At 47.1% G+C, this 19,614-nt stretch overlaps 2 protein-coding genes across 7 annotated transcripts in view; one reads left to right on the forward strand and one right to left on the reverse strand.

The window, feature by feature from the left end:
• Positions 1-381: 381 nt before the first annotated feature.
• ACP2 (acid phosphatase 2, lysosomal) lies at positions 382-15,298 on the reverse strand. Of its 4 annotated transcripts, XM_074955403.1 has the most exons (11): positions 15,106-15,298; positions 14,805-14,900; positions 14,493-14,579; positions 11,036-11,188; positions 10,601-10,699; positions 10,359-10,448; positions 4,984-5,116; positions 4,819-4,907; positions 3,102-3,208; positions 2,619-2,794; positions 382-2,534 (listed from the first exon to the last, which is right to left on the reverse strand). In XM_074955403.1, the coding sequence occupies exons 1-11, from the start codon at positions 15,193-15,195 to the stop codon at positions 2,398-2,400; spliced, it is 1,257 nt and encodes a 418-aa protein (XP_074811504.1). In that variant the 5' UTR covers positions 15,196-15,298; the 3' UTR covers positions 382-2,397. The 4 variants fall into 4 exon arrangements, with proteins under 4 accessions (XP_074811504.1, XP_074811506.1, XP_074811505.1 ...); XM_074955405.1 differs by lacking the exon at positions 11,036-11,188; XM_074955404.1 differs by lacking the exon at positions 10,359-10,448.
• NR1H3 (nuclear receptor subfamily 1 group H member 3) overlaps positions 14,579-19,614 on the forward strand; it is a 59,062-nt gene continuing 54,026 nt past the window's right edge. For all 3 annotated transcript variants that reach the window (XM_074955409.1, XM_074955411.1, XM_074955415.1), the window contains exon 1: positions 14,579-14,764. The gene's annotated coding sequence lies outside the window, so the exon portion shown is untranslated. The remainder of the gene's footprint in view (positions 14,765-19,614) is intronic.

Raw genomic sequence — 19,614 nt, forward strand, 5'->3', positions numbered from 1 at the left:
CTCAGGGGGTTTGATGAATGGCTTGTTGTGAGGGGCTCTTAAGCCTGCCCCAGCAGGAGTTGACAGACTGCTGGGGGGTATATGTGCTAATGTTGCTCCTAGAAAGGGCTCTTGTGAAATTAGATGAATTCACTTACAAACTGAAGTATCTGCTTTTTGCAGGGTAGCAGGAGACAAAAATAATATGAAGAGAAGCATAAAACACATGGAAATGACCTTTGCTCTTCCCCTGCTTTGGGTGTGGTTGTGCATATCAGGATTTCTCCCTCTTTTCTTGTTGCCTTTCCTGCTCCATTTTTGTCCTGTGAAAAGGTGAATGTTGCAATAGCTCCCATATTAAATGCAGAGCCTAACAGGCCTAGGCCTCTATGAGTCCACATAGCAGAAGGAGTAGCAGGAGCCCAGTCTCAATTTGATTTTAATGAAAAAAAGGCAAGAGGTAATGGAACAGAATTACAGAAACTCATTCAGTCAAAGTCTAAATCACTATAGAAGCCTTTCCTCCATGTGTGCAAAATCTGCTGCCTTTAAAAATAGCCCCTTCTTCTGCTACACAGGCCCCTGTGAAGGCACTTCCTTGCACCTTTCTCCTCCAGTCCTGTTCTCAGGAGCAGCTGCTTGTTCTTTGTGACTGTGTTTTGCCCTTCAGGAGAACTAAGTTGTATCTCCAAGTGAGAAACAGGTGAGGCAGTTGCTGAGAGCAGCAGGCTGGTTCTGCTGCACTAGAGTTCCCATGCTGGTAGCAGACTGTAAAAATTCCCCATGGTGAAGTGGAGGGAAAGAAAAGGAAGCCTGCTAGTAGCCTCCACTGCTAGGAAGGGAAGGGAACTGGACCAGAAAAGGAACTAAAACTGGGAAGTGAATGTGCAGCATCACCCTATGAGGAGCCAGAGCCTCTGGTGTCTGCTGCACCTCACTCTTCACCAGAAACAGTAGTGGAGAAAGTGGAGGGCAGAAGATGATGACTGCTAGCCATTAATTTTCTCAATACCAGCTGTAGTCTGCAAGGAGATCCTTGCAACCTCCGCGCAGTGGTCCTAAGGAAAGAGTCACCTTTTAGTGACTCACCTAGAAGATCCAGGTGATTCACCCTGACAGGTGCATAGTGACGCAGGGTCACTTGCATGCCCCGCCCCACCTATTAAGCTGAGTATTTGTTTTTTAAATGACACCAATGTGGGGGATGGGGGAAAAAAACTAGCAAGGTTGGCACTTGTCCCAGTTTTAGAGTAAACAGTTCTGTTACATGGTCTTTAATTGCAGTGTAAAATTTTCTGCCTGCCATGCACATTTGTTTGGCCCACAGTCAACATCTGCACCAATGGTGTGGTACAGGACTGTAGCTACAGGCAGCCTGTGGCATTCACAGCTGGGGGAGGTCAAAACAAAAGGCTGTTACTTTAGAGAGAGATCCAAAATTTCATAACGACACCCACCGATTGTAGCTCTGCAAATTAGGATTATGAATGCAATTAAAGCTCAGGGAGCAGGCACAGTGCTTTCTCCTTTGTACAGCATTGCACAACAGCCTAGGTGCATGATACCACTGAAGGATCAGGAATTGGGTATCAGATGGGATAATCCATGTGGGAAAGTCCATTGATAACTGGAACTTCTTCAAATTACCCCTGCACTGAAGCCTGGGTCCAATGGCAGGTTTACAATCCTACCCTAACTTAAGGCCAGTTTTTCCTCTCAGAACAGAATTGAGGGGGAGTAACCAGGTGCCAGCAGCAATTAAGTAGCAGAGACAAGGGACCCTACAACCTCATCTGTAACCAGCCAGTGATCTCCAGAAGCTCCATCTTCTTGGAAAGCAGATGAGGATTCAGCCCCTACCCAGCAGGTGTGAGTTACGGTCTCTGGTCCAGATCTAGCCTTCACACAGTAATCAGCCCAATGGCCCAAGCCAAAGTGCTCAAAGCAGATTGGGAATCACACTGAAATCAAATCATTCTGACCTTAGTGAACAAGGCCATTACCAACTGAGCAGGTGATGGCAGCTATTGGGAGACATTCCCAGTCCTCTTTGTTGCTGCTAAAATAAGTGGTAGAATTACAACCATTAAAAGGGGAAAGATTATTCCTGAAGAGCAGCTGGCTGCACCAGGTGGAAGGGGAGCCCCAGCTTTGTTATGTATTAAAAATAGGCATTCCACATAGTACACTGGATTCAAGGGGGTGATCCACTGCTTCCATGCAGTTGGACCATCCTGATCCAGATGCCCTGGGATTTCAACCCCAAATGTCATGTCTCATCTAAAGAGCAGCCAGAGGCTGGTCACATCAGAGTCCAGCTTCTGTGAAGAAGAATGTTCAGTTACTGAAGGACAACCCAACCACTCCCAGGAGCAGCACTGCTCCCTCTTGCTCCCTGGGGAGGGGTCAGAGCAATTGTCATGGCTGCTCTTCTCCCTCGTTGGAAACATGCCGGTAGCCAGGTGGCTGGGACTGTATCCGGAAAACGACGGTCAGGAGGAGGATAATGAGGAGGAAGAGGATGGACCCACAGACAGCCAGAGCCACAATCAGTTCTGCAAGGGAGAAAGTGAGCATACAGTGTGGTAACATTCAATCATCGCTGTCTCTCACTAATGCCCAGCCCAGCCAGCACTCACCTGTGTCCTGAACATTGCTTGCTACCTGGCATTCGCGCGCCCAGTCCTGGGGAATGATGGGGTCAGTGAGCTGCAGGAAATCCGGCAAGGGGCAGCGCTGGGCACAGCCAGGCAGCGTCAGTGGAAAAGGCTCCCTCCCACTCTCGTTGTGGAAAAACATCTCCACAGAAAAGTTACTGGGGACAAAACAAAGACACAAATTACATATTCCTTGTAATTACAAATTACATATTCCTTCTCCCATCTTCCTCCTGCCTAGGACCATCACCCTCTTCAGCCATCCTGTAGCTATCTCTTCCTATCACCCACTTAGCATGCAGCTCTGGGAGCTAGCCCTTTCCCATTGTTCTGTATTAAGATCTTCCTTCTGTTGTTTTCCCCTTGGGAGCAAGGGCAAGAGGCTCTGCCCTGAGGCTGGAGTTCTGCCGACATGTTTAACCCATGAGGCAAAGCCACAGCAGATGCCCTTACTGTAGCCCTCACCTGTCATCATCTTGGTACAGCTCAAATATGTGACATGAGGCATATGGTGCTTGTCTCCCATTGTAGACATTCAGAGCCATCTGCAGTGCCACAAGTGTTGTGTCATGCTAAGGAAGAGGGAGAGAATGTGAATCACTCTTCAGGAGAAGGACAGAATGCCTGGGACCACATCCACAAAAGGAGAGCTCAGCAGGGAACCAAGGACTGTGCTGGGCAAGAGACAGCTAATTGAAGAAACCCAGGACCATGGCAGAGAAGGGAAAATAGATTATGGGAACTCACTAGAGCAGGGGTTCTCAAACTTTAGCAACCCGAGGATCTCCATTTTGATTTAAAAATTTTTGGGAACCCCCCAAGCCTCCTTGCACCACCCCTTCCCTGGGGCCATGCCCCTGCCCCACCACTGCTCACTCCATCCACCCCCCCCCCGTCACTCACTCTCCCCAACCCTCACTCACTTTCACCAGGCTGGGACAGGATGGGGTGCGGGCTCTGTGAGGGAGTTTGGGTTCTGGGCTAGGACAGGCGGTTGAGGTGTGGGAAGGGTTGCGAGGTGTGGACTCTAGCAGGGAGTTTACGTGCAGGAGCGGGTGAGGGCTCTGGGCTGGGGCAGAGGGCCGTGCTTACCTCGGGCAACTCCCGAAAGCAACCAGAACATCCCTCTGGCTGCGGCTCCTAGGCAGGGGGGCTAAGGGATCTCCGCACGTTGCCCCTGCCCACAGATACCGCCCCCGCAGCTCCCACTGGCTGCAGTTCCCAGCCAAAGGGAGCTGTGGAGTCTGCACTTGGCGTGGGGGAAGCGTGTGGAGACCCCCTAGTACCCGCCCCAGGGGCTGCAGGGACATGCCTGGGGCTCCCAGAAGTGACGGGGGGAGCCAGGACAGGTAAGCCTGTTCCCCAGTGTGCTGGAGGCATGCCTGGGAAGGATGGGGAGGAGTTTTTCCACAGGGCTTGCAGACCCCTATTTGAGAAACGCTGCACTAGAGGAACAGAGCAGGGGCCCTGGTAAGGTAACTTGTGACTGTGCCGAGGGAGTAGGGGAGAGAGCGCGCGCGAGTTGGAAGCTCTATCAGTCTAGGGGTCAAGTCCCTGAAGGTACATCTACATTACAATAGAACACCCATAGCTGGCCTGGATCAGCTGACTTGGGCTCATGGGGCTATAAAATTATAGTGTAGACATCTGGGCTTGGGCTGGAGCCGGGGCTCTGAGAACCTAGATGTCTGCAATTTCATAGCTCCACAGCCCAAGCCCTGCAAGCCTGCGTCAGCTGACCCAGGCCAGTCATGGGTGTTTTTTTGCAGTGTAGAGACACCAAGGGATCCCATTCTACGGCAGTTCTGGGAGTGATGCTGGACAGTCTAACTCAGCAGGTTGCTAGAGAGGGATATGATTGTCTGCATCTATCATTCTATCATCTATCCACTGGCTGAAACACCACATCAGGGTAGCACAACCCATCTATCAGAAGGGCAGTGACCCCAAGTCTGTCCTCCTGCTCTTGCTGAGTCAGCCACATGCTGGATTTTTAGACTAGGAATTCACTTCCTTGGATGCAGAAGGGATGATGCCAGGTGCTGTAGAGAATATGCTGCGATGGGTAGAGACATATTCTGGATGTAGGGACTGCACTGGAGGATGGAAGGGGGCAGAGCCCCCACCAAGGCCCAAACCCCATGGCAGGTGGTGGGATGGCAGCTCCCAGATGCAGACTTACTGCTGAGTAGGCGAGTAATTTCAGATGCTGGGGTGCAGACGCATTTGCTGCTGAGGTCATGTTTTTCCTTATCTGAGCCAGCAGGACCCCTGAGGAAAGAGAATAGCTGGGCAGATCCCAAAGGACAGAATCTCTTACCTGAGATGCCATCCCTTCCCCACTCACCACCCTGCAGACGAGCCTTCTCCATCTGCTGGTGGATCCCAAACAGGAATTCAAAGCCAAAGTCTTTTAGTTGCTTCAACTGAGTCATGACATCTGGGGTCACCCATGGCGGCAGTAGCAGCCTATGTGTTTGCTGAAAAGAAAAAAGGAGAACTCATTCAAAGGGAGACAGTGTGGGCAGAGGGTAGGTCACAGGGCTCAGAGTCAGGAGACCTGGGATCTAGTCCAGATTCTGCCATGGGCTCACTGTGTTACCATGGATGACTCCCTTCCTCATCTGGGCTCAGTCTCCTCTCTCACCCCCATCTGCAGAACTACATTTGTAAGACATTCTGCCATTTCAACATAAGAAGCATGAAGAATAGTAAGAATAAAAACTAGGAACTACATTTCTCTGAAAACACAGCCAGAGTGTGATGCTAGCTCAAATTGCAGAGACAATAATCCTGGGGCATCCGCTTTGTGTGAAGATGATTCTGCCGCACTGAGACCACACAGCCAGAAATCAAAACATAAGACAAAAGAGCAGGAAGAAGACTCAGACAAAGCTATTGCTATAGGCAGAGCACATCCATACAGGAGAAGTCATCACAAGCACAGGCACTTGTGCACTGAGGAAGAGAGCAGAATACTAGCACTCTGTAATTGTCTTATTGAGATGCAGCTCAGATGGAAACCCCAATAACCATGCTCTGAACAAGGGGAGTCAGGAAAGGAGTCTGCTTTGCAGACAGCCGGTGTACTCAGAGGAATGGATGAATTACAGTGAAAGCAGCGATAATCTCAGAAAGGTCACAACTTTTGGGGCATAGAATCATAGAATATTAGGGTTGGAAGAGACCTCAGGAGGTCATCTAGTCCAATCCCCTGCTCAAAGCAGGACCAACCCCAACTAAATCACTCCAGCCAAGGCTTTGTCAAGCTAGGCCTTAAAAACCTCTAAGGATGGAGATTCCACCACCTCCCTAGGTAACCCATTCCAGTGCTTCACACCCTCCCAGTGAAATAGTGTTTCCTAATATCCAATCTAGTCCTCCCCCACTGCAACTTGAGACAATTGCTCCTTGTTCTGTCATCTGCCACCACTGAGAACAGCCTAGCTCCATCCTCTTTGGAACCCCTCTTCAGGTAGTTGAAGGCTGCTATCAAATCCCCCCTCATTCTTCTCTTCTGCAGACTAAATAACCCTAGTTCCCTCAGCCTCTCCTCATAAGTCATGTACCCCAGCCCCCTAATCATTTTCATTGCCCTCCGCTGGACTCTCTCCAATTTGTCCACATCCGTTCTGTAGTGGGGGGGGATCAAAACTGGACGCAATACTGCAGGTGTGGCCTCACTAGTGCCAAATGGAGGGGAATAATCACTTCCCTCGATCTGCTGGCAATGCTCCTACTAATGCAGCCCAATATGCCGTTGGCCTTCTTGGCAAGAAGGGCACATGGCTGACTCATATCCAGCTTCTCGTCCACTCCTTTTCTGCAGAACTGCTGCTTAGCCAGTCGGTCCCCAGCCTGTAGCGGTGCATGGACTCTGCACTTGTCCTTGTTGAACCTCTACAGATTTCTTTTGGCCCAATCTTTCAGGCCATGTGCCATCAGACTCCATGGGAGACTAGGACAAGCACCCTCTGGGCCATTCTACATGATTCAGATCAGGTACCTGTCAGCAACCTGGGTAGTTTGTTTGTTTTGCATTCATTTACCAAGAGCACAACTAGGAAGTTCTGGTTTTGCTTGGAGTTATTTGTTGGTTTGAGCTGGTGGAGTAAATCTACTGCCTTAGCAGTGGAAATGCCAGTTTCACTCAGCAAGGTCTATTCCCCAGAGCATTATTTGTAAGGGTGTGAGCACCACCACTTTTCTGAGTAAGCAGAACTTCCTTTCCTGGGGTACAGCGCTGTCCTGTGTGCCATGGGGATAAAGTTCTCCCTTCTCAGAGCCTGTCCACTCACCTTCTGCTAACCCAGGGTTCTCAAACACGCGGCCCACGGGGTTATTTCCTGCGGCCCGCCAAGCTCCCTGCGCCCTGCCGCCCCGGAGTTATTTCCTGTAGGCCGCCAAGCTCCCCTCCCCCCAGCACGCCGTGTCCCCACTCCTCTGCCTACCTCCAGGCGCTTCCCGCTGCCAAACAGCTATTTGGCAGCGCTTAGCGCTTTCCAGGAGGGAGGGGGGAGGAGCGGAGAGCTGCGTGCTCAGGGGAGGAGGCGGAGAAGAGGCAGGGCAGGGGCGGGGATTTGTGGAAGGGGTGGGAAGAGGCGGGGCAGCGGGCAGCGGGGGTGTCAGTGATGCGGCCCTTGGGCCAATGTACTAGTCGTCATGTAGCCCTCCTGGTGATTCGAATTTGAGATCCCTGTGCTAACCAATGAGCTGTTCTTTGAGTTCTCAGCCCTGTAAGTCTGTGAGAAGTCTAAGCAGACAGTTAATGAACGGGGCCTTGGACCCTGCTACACAAGGACTTTGAGCAGGACCAAGAGGGGGAATGGGAAAGGGACTCCCTGATCTTTCTTCCAGGGGAGTTTCTATTTCACTAGCAGGAGCTGCTTAAATCAAGATAGTGGATTCTGCGATGCTAAGAAAGTATTTGGAAATCAGGCAGTGCTTGTTCCTCCCACTACCAGCGTCTACAGGGCTTTTCAGATGCCATGCCCAAAGGAAAAACAGGATGGCATAAGCCAAAAAAATGCAACAAACTTTCCAGAAGGAATCTCTGCAAACATATTTGAGTCTGGGAGGGGTAGACCCTTCTAGTTAATGAACAAGGGTGAAATTCAGCCCAGTCACAAAATCAATTACTGTGCTGGCAAGGGAAGGTTTAGAATGATATTTTTGGTAATTACAGTATTTGGACCCCCAGGGATTTTGAAGTCTAAGGGCTTCTCTACACATGGAGTTATTCAAGAATAGTTATTCTGGAATAGCTATTTCTGAATAAATCTATGTGCTGGCACTCTCATTCTGGAGTAAGAGTACCTTTTTCTAAATAAACTTAATCCACTTTCTGGATTAAAGGTGTCTACACAAGGAGTTCTTCTGGAATAGCTATTCCACTTTAAATTCATACCCCACCTTATTCTGGAATAATTTTTCCTGTGTAGACAAACCCTTAGGAAGGTTTTAACTAACGAGCAGTATTCAAGCACTGATTCTACTTATTTTATGGTGGTGTCAATCATGGCTCCATACTTAGCAGAGCTGAGTTTTGCACTCAAAGCAGAGACTAGACAACTTTGTATGTGTGAAAAATAGAGGATATCCTCCCCAAAATTAGAGCTCCCAGGCCTTGTCTACACAAACTTGCACTGGATGAACACTCAGGTATTTGGTTAAACCAGGACAAGTCTGTGTGTAAACGAGACCATACTCTAGTGCTAAATGGATTTTCTGAACATTTGAAAGTAATCTATTAGTTTATGTTTTAAAAGTAATTTAAAAAATGAGTCCTAAGAAATGTAATATTCTATGTCAGACCGTTTTTGTCCCCAATGATCTCAGTTCAGGCATCGTCCATCTACACAAAAATTGGCAAAGATCTGAATTTGGAATAAAATCATAGAATATCAGGGTTGAAAGGGACCTCAGGAGGTCATCTAGTTCAACCCCCTGCTCAAAGCAGGACCAATCCCCAATTTTTGTCCCAGATCCCAAATGGCCCCCTCAAGGATTAAACACTCAAACCTGGGTTTAGCAGGCCAATGTTCAAACCACTGAGCTATCCCTTCCCCCCCCATAGACCTAGTGCAAGGAGTAGGTTTGGAAAAGAAATGTTTAGAATTAATAATCACTTTTCCTGTTATTCTTCAAAACTGGAAGTTTCACTTTCAGAAGAGGCTGGAGAATGTTCTTCAGCGAAACAAAGAATTGCCCTCTTTCAAAATGGCTCCCATCTCCCATTTGGTTCAATGGGACTCAGACCACAGATGGCCCTTAGCAAATATGGCCAAGAAAATAACTGCCCTGTAGCGACATTATGAAGAAAAAAAAAATTCTGTCTTAAAAATCAGTTTAATCTCATTTGGGATTTAAAAAAAGGCATGAATTGTAATTGTATTGTTACTGCAAGGTGTCACTACAGTGTAGAGTTAAGGTTATGGAGTGTTCTAACTGTTTGGATTTCATTTTGCCTCAATTCTAAATTTCCTGGGTTTGTAATGCTTGTTTTGGGATAATTACAACACGACTATAATGTTTACCACAGTTCCCTCTAAGGTGCGGGCCTGTGTGGCTGCACACAAGGGAATGAAGGACCGTGCACCTAATTAGTGGAGCTGCGCAGACGTGGCTCCACTAATTAGGTGCCTCCTGGACTCTCGAGAGAGGATGTGGAAGGTGAGGTGGGCAGGGGTCAGGTGGGGGTGGGGAAACTAAGTTTGGGGTATCCCAGGACTCCCAGTCCCAGCTGGGCTGTGTGCGGCAGCCGGGGAGAGACGTGACTTTCCCCAGCAGCTGCCTCTCTGCAGCCCTAGCAGTGCATCTTGTTAATTATCCCTTGTTTTAATATTCTTTCTTGCATATCTATGAACTTTTAAAAAACATATATCTACGTTTTTTGTTTGTACTGGTGGCGCATATCTGCACATTACCTCGATATTGGTACACATACCAAAATTCAATCTGCACATGGATGGAAAAAATTAGAGGGAACATTGATGTTTACTCTGTATTACTGATATGTGCTTTCAGCCTTAACTCCATTTTAATGTAGTTTTTGTTTGGGAATTACTAAAATGACACCACTTTGCTCTTCTTTAGGGCCTTCCTGTGTCAGAGGAGCTCAAAACATTTTACAAACAATAAGGAATAAAACCTAACAGTCCTCTAGATTGTAGGAATGTATTATTCCCTTTTATAGATAGGGAAACTGAGGCACCAAGCAGGAAAGCGACTGGCTCAAGTTAACTGCGAGCTAGGGGAGCGTCAGTAATAGGATCCTGGAGTCTTGACTCGCTCTTCCTTCCTCAAATAACTAGATTAACATTCCCTCCATCTTGAAAAAAATCTCACTCTGGATTTAACTAATTAAAACTAAAGAATAGTAAAGATTTTGGGACAACCACCCCTTTCTCAGGAGACAGAATGCCACAGGTGAATTAAGTTTCAGTTCTAGCATGACATCTGAAACATGCAGCTAGAGGATCTATGGTGCTGGAGGGGATAGATTTCCTAAATTGTGCCTCTGGAGTGGGGGAAGAGTTATTATTCCGAAATCTGAAGATTAGGGCTAACTATGTGGAGGGAGAAGTGGAAGGTTGCTGTACAACGGGCAAATCCATTTCTCACCAATGCAGTTGTCTCCAGTCTAGTGAATCCCTAATTCCACTCTGCTGAGCCAAAGACCCAGGTCCCTGCTGTTGTGTGGGGATGCCTAGACTAACTTACCTCACAAAAAAGTGTGTCGTAGATGCTCCAGACAGACTCCAGGGACACATCCTGGATCCCTGTCTGATTTGCCACCATCTCCAGGAACCCCTGCAGGCGACAAGGCAGACTCAAACCTTCTGCTCTTCCACCACACAACTCTGCAAAGTGGAGATCTTTCACCCCTCCCTGACACCTAGAATCATATAAAGGTATCTTCTTCCTGCTCAGGGAGACCTTTTCTCACACAAACTTTCACTTACCAAATTCTGTCTGGTTTTATTTATGTACTCTGCTGACTGCCGGGTTTCATTCTGTAGCTGCTCATACCGCGGGCAAGGGGATAATGGAAACTTCAGCAGCTGGGCAGAGACAAAAGGAGACGCTGGGTCAGGGAAGATCCTGACAAGCAGCAGCGACTGTACTGCCTCCCCACCACAGCCACCCCCCAGTCCTGATGAAACAGGGTCTAAATAGTTCCCTCTGAGGAAGGGTCTCTCTTCCAGTGAGACTCTGCATCTAACAACTAAATCAACAAGGGACATGAGGAGAATTGTGGGTCTAGAAGCAGGGGGATCCCCTGCAAGGCCAGGCTAAGGAGCGATATGGGGTAAGCTCAGGACTGGAGGGGGAGGCTCTTGGCGATAAGGTGAACACCATGCCTGAACTGCCAATATTTATCTTTGAGAATGACTCACCTTCTCCCCAGAGTCAGGCACAGAGTGTACAGGGATTGGCTGCCAGGAAACATTGGGGTTGAACACCTGTTGTCCTTGTGGGGGATACAGTCCTGCCAGATTGGCCTCTGCACTCATCAGTGTCCGGTCGTAATCTGTGCTGCGAATGAAAATCTGCCAGGGGCACAGAGAGCCTGTTCTGTGAATATCACTATTGTACACAGGAGTGGGGATACCTGGACCCTGACCAAGGGACTCAGAATACAGGCACCACAAAGACAAAAAGTTTTAGGCATGGCAGAGAGTACATGGAGTGTGCTGAGGCCATTACAGCTTAAGCAGTTCACAAACCATGGTGGGGAAAGAGGGAGTGCATATAAAAGGGCAGGCTATTAAGGCATATGGGGCACTATGGAATACATCATGGAGATGGGAGATAGAATACAAGTGAAGGAGTAGCTCAGGCAGAATAATATAAGTAGCAAGTAGGTAGGAGACAAGGCCAGAGATATAGATGGGGGTAGGTAAAAAGAGAAAATATAGCGTAGTTATATCACAGGAATGAAGGTAGGACTTCTTGGTTCAGTCCTCAGATCTGCCATTGACTTGCTATGCAACCTGTGACAAGAATCTGCCCCTCTCTGGCCTGTTTTTTCATCTGCGAAATGATGACAATAGTGACATGGCTAGTAGATGTGGCAGAGGTTTCATTTATTAATGTCTATGAAGCACTTTTTGGTCCTCGGAGGGAAGGGGGCAGAAGATCATTATCATCGGCAGGAGGAAAACTTGACAATACAGAAGAAGAGTAAGAGCAATTGCAGAGATTCAAGGAAGGTCAAAGTGGTGAAAATTTGATACCTGGGCATTTGTGTACTGAAGCAACTGGAGGGGGGAGAGAGGTATGTGGGGCAGGCTTCAGTGATAGGTGGAGTAGATGAGATGAATGGTTATGAATGAAGGAATAAATATCCTGGCAGTCAGGACATCAGAGAAGAAGCAGATAAAATAAGAGTCTTGTGAATGGTGATATAGTTTTGCTTTATAGAGCATCTTGCATACAAATGATATCCTCAAAACTTATTCTTGGAAAACACAAGATTTACTCACTGCCTTTACTCTGAATATTTCCACCCATCTGACATGAGGCATGGGTAGAGAGAGACCTTTCCCCATTAGCTAGGATGAAAGAACTCCAAGGTATGCTCTAAAGAAACACCTAAGCAGTATCTTAACATGGGATAAAGAAAGAGCAATCTACAGCACTGTCTCAGGTTGCTTATCTTTGGGCATATGCTCATGTCCCAGCACCCTTTTATAAGACTCTAGCCTGTGGCTGAATCAAGTGATGACCAACAGTCACACAACAGCAACCCGGAGCTGATGCTTCCTATAAGAGGGAGCTTGATCAGAGGATACCAGGATCAGGAAGTAGGAGGGTGCTCTTGGCATTAGCCAGGTGGCAGACAGCTGCAGGAAAAAGGAGAAGCAGCAGCCTCAGCTGGGAAAAGCTTTGAGAGAGAGAGAGAAATGTGGGAAGGAACCTCAAAGCTTGCGAGGAGAGCTGGAAGATTTGTATTTGAGTTGACACTGAACTGTTAACTATTGTTAATAAGCTAGACCAGAAGAAGGGAGTGTTACTTGAACCACATGATTCTGCATTTATTGGAGAGCCCCAAAAGGGGAAATGAGGCAGCAGATACTTGACCAGAAGAAGTCAGATGGCAATCCACTACCACGTTAATATTAAAAGGCCTGACACAGCTGTGGGTCTGTATCAGCAATAGGACACAGGAGTCCTGAGATAATACTCCCTCCATCTTGAAACTCTTCTTCCTGCTCCATCTGACTCAAATCTGTCAGAAGAACAATAATAAGTATTTTGGGGGACTTCCCACACCCCTCCTTTAGAAACCCCAAATGTCACCTCTATGTATAGTATATGCCTCCTGAAAGCCTCCATACTTTGAACAAGTGAACTTCCCAAATGGCTAATCAGAACCACCCAGTTTTCAAAAACTAGGGCAAAGACTTCTGTAGCACCATCAAACTTGCAAAGAAAACAGAATCAGCTACTTTGGGACAAGACCCTTAATGCTTTATTGACAGAAATAAAAGAATAGTTTGGGTAGAGATTATGGTGTGTATGTGTAAACTTATTAGATGGTGCCTGGAGCTGGTCACTGGCCTTGCCTGGGACTGGGCAAGGCAAACACAGGTTGCATCCCTGTCCTATGGAGAGGATCAGCTACCAGCTAAAACTGTTACTTTAATTTCCATGGGCTCAAGTCTTTCATTCCTTGATACAGGAGCAGTGGTACCCACTGCTATATTCCAACTGAGATTCATGGACCAATTTCAGAGTAGGTGTCTAACTGTCAGATAATGATGTTGCTTCTGCTTATCCCTGGGTTGAATTTGTCCTGGTATCTCATGGGGAGAGTTTATGCATACTAATAGTAGCTTTTTCTTCAATCCTACTAGCCCTTTAAGACTGGGATATCTACCACAAAGTATAAAGGGCTGAGAGTAGGGCAGGTGTCTCTGCCACAGTGCAGGAAACAATGATGGAAGAGAACCAGAAAGCAGACATAGTCTTACTCAACTAGGTTGCAACAGGATGCTTCCCAAGGAAACTAGATCTTTAGTTGCTTCCTAAAGACCTTTACTTTGACTGACAATTTCTGAGGGGTGTTGGTATGTTTGAAGACCCAAGCACAATCTGCTAAGGATGACAGATGCACCATCTTCGTAACCCAAGGTTCTAGAAAATCGTGCATGAATATTTGTTCTCCAACACTCTGCTCTACTGCAAAAGCATAGTAGTGTTAGAGTGGGGAACCAAAAAGCAGTAAGGCTGCTGGATAGAGGAACTGCATTTATTTATTTATTTGGCTGAGTTAATTTCCTTTGGAGCCTGAGTTCCACTGCTTGTTGATCAGATAAGACAACTTGCCGAGGCCTCCTGATTCAACTTCTCAAAAGGAGGGCATGAAAGAGATACACCCGGCTGCAGCTCACTCTCTGTGATGCCTTCCCAAGAGAGGGAGGGAATCAGATAAATTCCAGCTGATGTCACGGGTGCTTTTGTAGGTCTCTTTATTACCCTTTCTACCTCCCTTTGTTTAGGTGGCAGTGGCTTCAGGCCTCCTCTTGCATAGTATCTTGTCGCCCTCAGATGTAACCATCATTCCTTCTTGCCCTCCCTACACTCTTACGGGACTGCACTCCTTTAGTATTCACAGTAACCCAGGTGATTTCAGAGACAGTTTCTACAGAAGATGCTATTTAATATAGTCATATTGTATCCTACTATGTGAAGGCACAGCAGCATGAACGTGACAAAGGGAAACAATAAGGGGCCCTGAAGACAGTGCAGGTACCCTGAGCACCAGGCTGCACCTTACAGGAAGATAAAGTGACCCCAGGAGAGGGACAGGGAGTGATGACCCATGGTAGTGGGGTAGGTTGCACTGACCTCCTGCCTATTGTATGAGGCGTTCAGGAATCCATGGTAACGCTTCCGGAGTGACTGGCCCAGATCCCATTGTTGCAGCATCCCAACCTGCACGCATCAAAAACAGGATTTGCCGCTATCCTGGGCCAATCCCAGCAAAGACCTCCGATGTCAAAGGCCACATAAAATGGCTTCCAAAGGGGAAAGGCTGGGTTCCCTGGCACCTCCCACCCACTATTAGGAAATGGCAGAAATCCCCTTCCTAGCGGGAGAGAAAGCAGACACCTTCTGAGGTACAACTCCAAATGTAATACTGCTCCCCGGGGTACCCACCTGGGTGAGCTGCCCAAATCCCTGGGGCCACGCGCTCTCCTGATGGGGGTCCCGAGGATAGGCCCTCACTGGGGAGCGGTCCCCGTGGCGGTACAGCTGAAAGAGGAAACACCTTCGAATTGCCTAGTGCCCCAAACCCGCTACCCCCGGCCGCCCCCCTCTGCCCAGCGGCGCCCCCCGCCCCGTCTCCCCCATCGCCGCGCCCCCCGGCCTCCCCACCTCGGCCCAGCGCCCCACCCCGGGGCGCGGTCTTGCTCTGCGCTCCCAATCTGGGCCGCGCTCCCCGGCTGTCGCCCCTCACCAGGGTAACGAAACGCAGGCTCCGGGCTTGAGCCAGGGGCGGTGCCAGCGCGAGGCTGATGCCCAGCAGCAGCGCGAGAGGAGCCGCCATCGCTCTCCCCACCCTAACTATCACTGACACTGCTGCTGAGCCTGGCCTGAGCCCGGTCCGGCCCGCCACCCGGAACCCCGGCGTTGCCGGCCGCAGGAGCCGCCCCGGTACACATTCCGCCACACACAGGAAAGAGGGATCCGCCATCTTGGTAGAGGCGGAAGCACTATAGAAATGGGACAGTAAAGGGAAAAAGGAACAGCACACCGGAAGTGAGTTGGAGAAGCGCCATGGGATGTGGGAGGGTGTTTTTGTCTGTTGGGCAGGGCAGGGGCTGTCGCCCATTCCAGGCCCCCACTGCCTTCCTCTTGGTCCTTAGGTTGTGTGCATGCACCCCGGAGCCAATGTCCATTGGGACTGGCATGGACGGGGTTGGCGTGTATTTAGCTGGCTTGGTGCACATGCCAGTGCCAAGGTCTTGTCCCCACCTCTCTAGAAGCGCAGTGAGCTAGAGAATAGGTCTAAAAAGCGTGCCAGGCTTCCAGCATGCATGTGCTGTGCATTGGATCCTAGACCAGCCTGACAGCTCTGATGGCTACCCCAGTCCAGTGGACAAAATGCAGCTACTACTGGCTGAACTCCAGCCAAATAAACTACAGTCCATTGAGCCTAGAGAGCTAGCATCCCACATGCTCCTAGCTCCAAGAGTGGAAGCAGGAATTTAAGGCGCGTATCGGACTGACTCTAGTAACATGGAATTTGTAGTGATGTCTATGGTGAAGGTTGCCTGACAATCCCCTATTTCATTCTTTGTGCATAGCTTGTTGAAGCATTCATCAATTGGCTTAAAATTCCCAGGGATGGTCTCTGTTTGAAAATTTGAGCAAAAAATGATTCAGTTGTTTTTGAGAACAAGAGAGTATGTGTGCATGTGAGAAAATATATATTTCCCATTATTTAAAAAAAATTACTTTTTAACAAGTATCTAAGGGTAGCTGTGTTAGTCTGTATCCACAAAAACAACGAGGAGTCCGATGACACCTTAAAGACTAACAGATTTATTTACCATCAATTTGGGCTTGAATAGGGACTGGGAGTGGCTGGCTCACTACAAAAGCAATTTTCCTTCTCTTGGTATTGACACCTCCTCATCAATTATTGGGAGTGGACTACATCCACCCTGACTAAATTGGCCTTCAACATTGGTTCTCCACTTGTCATGTAACTCCCTTCTCTTCATGTGCCAGTATATATTTATTTCTGTATCTGTAATTTTCACTCCATGCATCTGAAGAACTGGGTTTTTTACCCACGAAAGCTTATGCCCAAATAAATCTGTTAGTCTTTAAGATGCCACCGGACTCCTTGTTGTTTTTGTAACTTTTTAACAGTTCTTTAATAAGTTAAAATTTGACACGGCAGAACCCTCACAGTGGGGCAACCAGTGTCTTTGGGAGTGTCAGAAAACTGATTTAGATTTACTATAGTGAGCATGTGTAGTAAACTTTTTTTTTGTTTTTTTGCTGAGCTCGTACAGATTTCCTAGAAACCAAGGAAAATTCTAAATCTTACTAAAGGTGACTCAAAAAAAAATTGGGATTGTGCGCTTTTTTTACTATTTATAAAGAAGGACTGGATTAAAAAAAGAGTTGCTTGGTTTTAACATTAAAATGTCTGTTCTCGTGTAGCTTGGAATACTTTATTGGCTAGAGAACTTGTAAAATTATGACATTGCAACAGCCAAAAGAGTGAAAGCTGAGTAACTGAAAGATGAAGGGATTTATAATCACTTGTTTACAAATGTTGTTGATAATAACTATTTCAATTACTAAGAAAAAATTTGAAGACAGAATGTTATACAAGAGTCAGAACCTCAGCCTCTTCAATTAAGCTGTTAGACTTCTCAATAAACATGCGCTGAGACCTGACTTCAAACATGGATAATAAAGAAGCTACAGTTCTTCCAGATACGGGGTTATAGAAGAATTCTGAAAATACCATGGTTAAATGCTAAAACCAATGAAAAAGTGTTAGAACTCAACAACTGCTAGTTAGAGATCTTATGAAAAGATAGATTTGATTTGCACAGCACATTTTAAGAAGCTCAGTGGGTGATATATGTTTAAAGGCACTGGAAAGGAAAGTTGATGGCAAAAGAACACAAGGCAGAAAAAGAAGATTGTGGATGGATGATGTGGTATCATGGGTGGATCAAAAGGACTATTCATCCACAAAGAGATTAGTAGAGAACTGTACAGAATGGGTTACCATGGTTGCAAACCTCCAGTCATGGAGGTGCCACATAAGAAGAGTATTTAGTCAAAAAATGTTAATATTTTTACTGCAGGTTTTTAATGTGGAATATTGTACTGTAGATATTATCTGTATATTAGTATTGTTAATTTCACTAGTGCTAGGCCAATGGTGGGAAAGTTGCTTAAAAATTCTTTGCAGACAAGACCTCTATGTTGTTGCTGTGTACATATACTTTTTAGATATGTTTTTGGTTTCATTTATATTTTGAGATTACTGGTGGAAAAATAGTATTTATACTGTGATGTGATTTGTATGGATCAATACTGGGATTCAAGGAAACATTAGACAAAAGTCTACGTTTAAAATCTGGGGTGGTTTTTTTTTGTTTTGTTTTTAAACCGACCTGTAACTCAAATGCAGTTTGTTTGCATTTGTTTTGGCTTCTGGGTGAAGCAAGCAATTTTCCGGCCAAACCAATTTTCCACGTTAAAATTATAGATTGTCTAAAACAGGACTGATTGTAGCCTGAACTATGGAGAGGCTGCTGCCTCTCCATAATATACTAGTGAGCAATCCCACCCTAGTCTTAGAAGGTGCGGAGAATGGACTGTGTGTGTCCTAAGGGGATCTTTCCATTTCTGGTTAATATGACTCTGAAACTTGTGTGTCTGAGCAAGTTGTATCAGTCTAGTTTAAGGAGTGATTTTTGTTAAACCAATTTCATCAAACTGGTGCAAAAGGCTGTTATTTTGGTTTAAACCTGGCTTATTTCATTTTAGTTCAAGACAATTAGTAATTGGTTAAACTAAACTGAAATAAGCTACTCTTAGACTGAGATAAGTGTCCACACAAGGGGTAGTACCAGTTTAACTAAAATTAAAATTCATTTAATCCTGTGCAACTTTCTTGTATTGACAAGGCCTTGGAGATATCCTCTGCTTGCCAGGAGGGTGATTTTGTTGATGCCATTAGAAAGGAGCTGTTGTTTCTTTGGGGTTCAGGTGGTGGCAGTGGTTACAGGTGTCCAGCACTTTTATTCTAACTAATCAGATCTTCCTACAGACTGTTTCTAAACTTACAGCCCCATTTCCTCCTTCCTTCTCCTTCCTTAGTCTAAAAAGGACTCTGAGGGCAGCAGATATTTTTAGACTAAGGACCAATTGATTCGGGATTTGGCCAAACTCTGAGATCCACTTTCATCTGAACTTAAAAAAAAAAAAAAAAAAATCCATTTGAAGGTAAACTGATAGAAGGAGGCCCCTTCTGCTTCCTGCATTACCTGCTACAGGGTTGGCTCATCAATTTTTTTCCTCATTCATTTCAGGGATGGGGAGAACATGAGGGACCCAGGTGAGGAAGGGGAAGAGAGCTGAGGAGAGCCCAGCAGAGGAACGGGACAGAACATAATGAAAGGGAGAGACAAAATAGACTTATAGTAGGTCAGGGAAAGGATAACCTTGGAGACAAAGAATGAAGGTGAAGCAAGAAGTGAGTAAATCACATTTCTTTGTGTTCCTGTTACTTGGTGTACTGAGGAAGCAGCAGGCCAGGCCAGGCCAGGCCAAGCCTGGAATAGCCAAGGGGGTGAGGGGGGGAGAGCTGCAGGGCAGCACTCAAGGGGATGGGCAGAGCTACCTGCAGGGAGTCCTAGCCCTGGATTGGAATAGCAGGGGGGCTGCTGGCCAGGATTGAAGGTGTTCAGGAGAGATGTGTGGGGAGCACATCTAGAATAGCAGGAGGTGCTGATGGTCAGGAATGGGGTCCATCAAGAGAGTTGGGTGGGAACAGAAGCTTTTCCTGTGCCAGTCCACACTGTGTCTGGTGCTATTGCTCTTTTACTTTAATGGAGATCAACTACTCCCCAAATGTAAAAATAAATACATCTGTAACATTTTCCAGGTGAAACACAGTGCATGCCCTCTGCTTCCTAACTGTCCCCATAGCTCAGAGGAAGAGGCCAATGAGGAGAGCAGTGGGCTCAGTGCTGAGCTCCTGATCTCCAGAGATGGTGATCCAAATGTTTGCAGGGGAACTAAATATGGTGACCAGAGCTCAGGCTCAGGAGCTGCAATGGTTTTGTTGCTGCTGTTCCCTGGCTGAGTTCGACTAGGTCCCAGCTTTTCTGGCGGCAGGCCAGGTGGGAGGAGCTGGTTCTCTGTTTGTGTTGTCAAGCGGGCCATGCTGCCAGGATGTGGACGGTAGAGGGGGGAGGAACGCCGTGGG

The sequence above is a fragment of the Natator depressus genome, chromosome 6 (genome assembly GCF_965152275.1).
Source record: "Natator depressus isolate rNatDep1 chromosome 6, rNatDep2.hap1, whole genome shotgun sequence".
Taxonomy (NCBI): Eukaryota; Metazoa; Chordata; order Testudines; family Cheloniidae; genus Natator; species Natator depressus.

Bases quoted from the DNA above. Each gene is read 5' to 3' on its own strand.
- ACP2 (XM_074955403.1), bottom strand. From the start codon at position 15,195: ATGGCGGCTCCTCTCGCGCTGCTGCTGGGCATCAGCCTCGCGCTGGCA. The intron at 11,189-14,492 runs GTCAGTGCAACC...TGCCCCTGGCAG, and splicing joins CCTCATACAATAGGCAGGAG to ATTTTCATTCGCAGCACAGA. The intron at 10,700-11,035 runs GTGAGTCATTCT...GTCTCTGCCCAG, and splicing joins TGCCTGACTCTGGGGAGAAG to CTGCTGAAGTTTCCATTATC.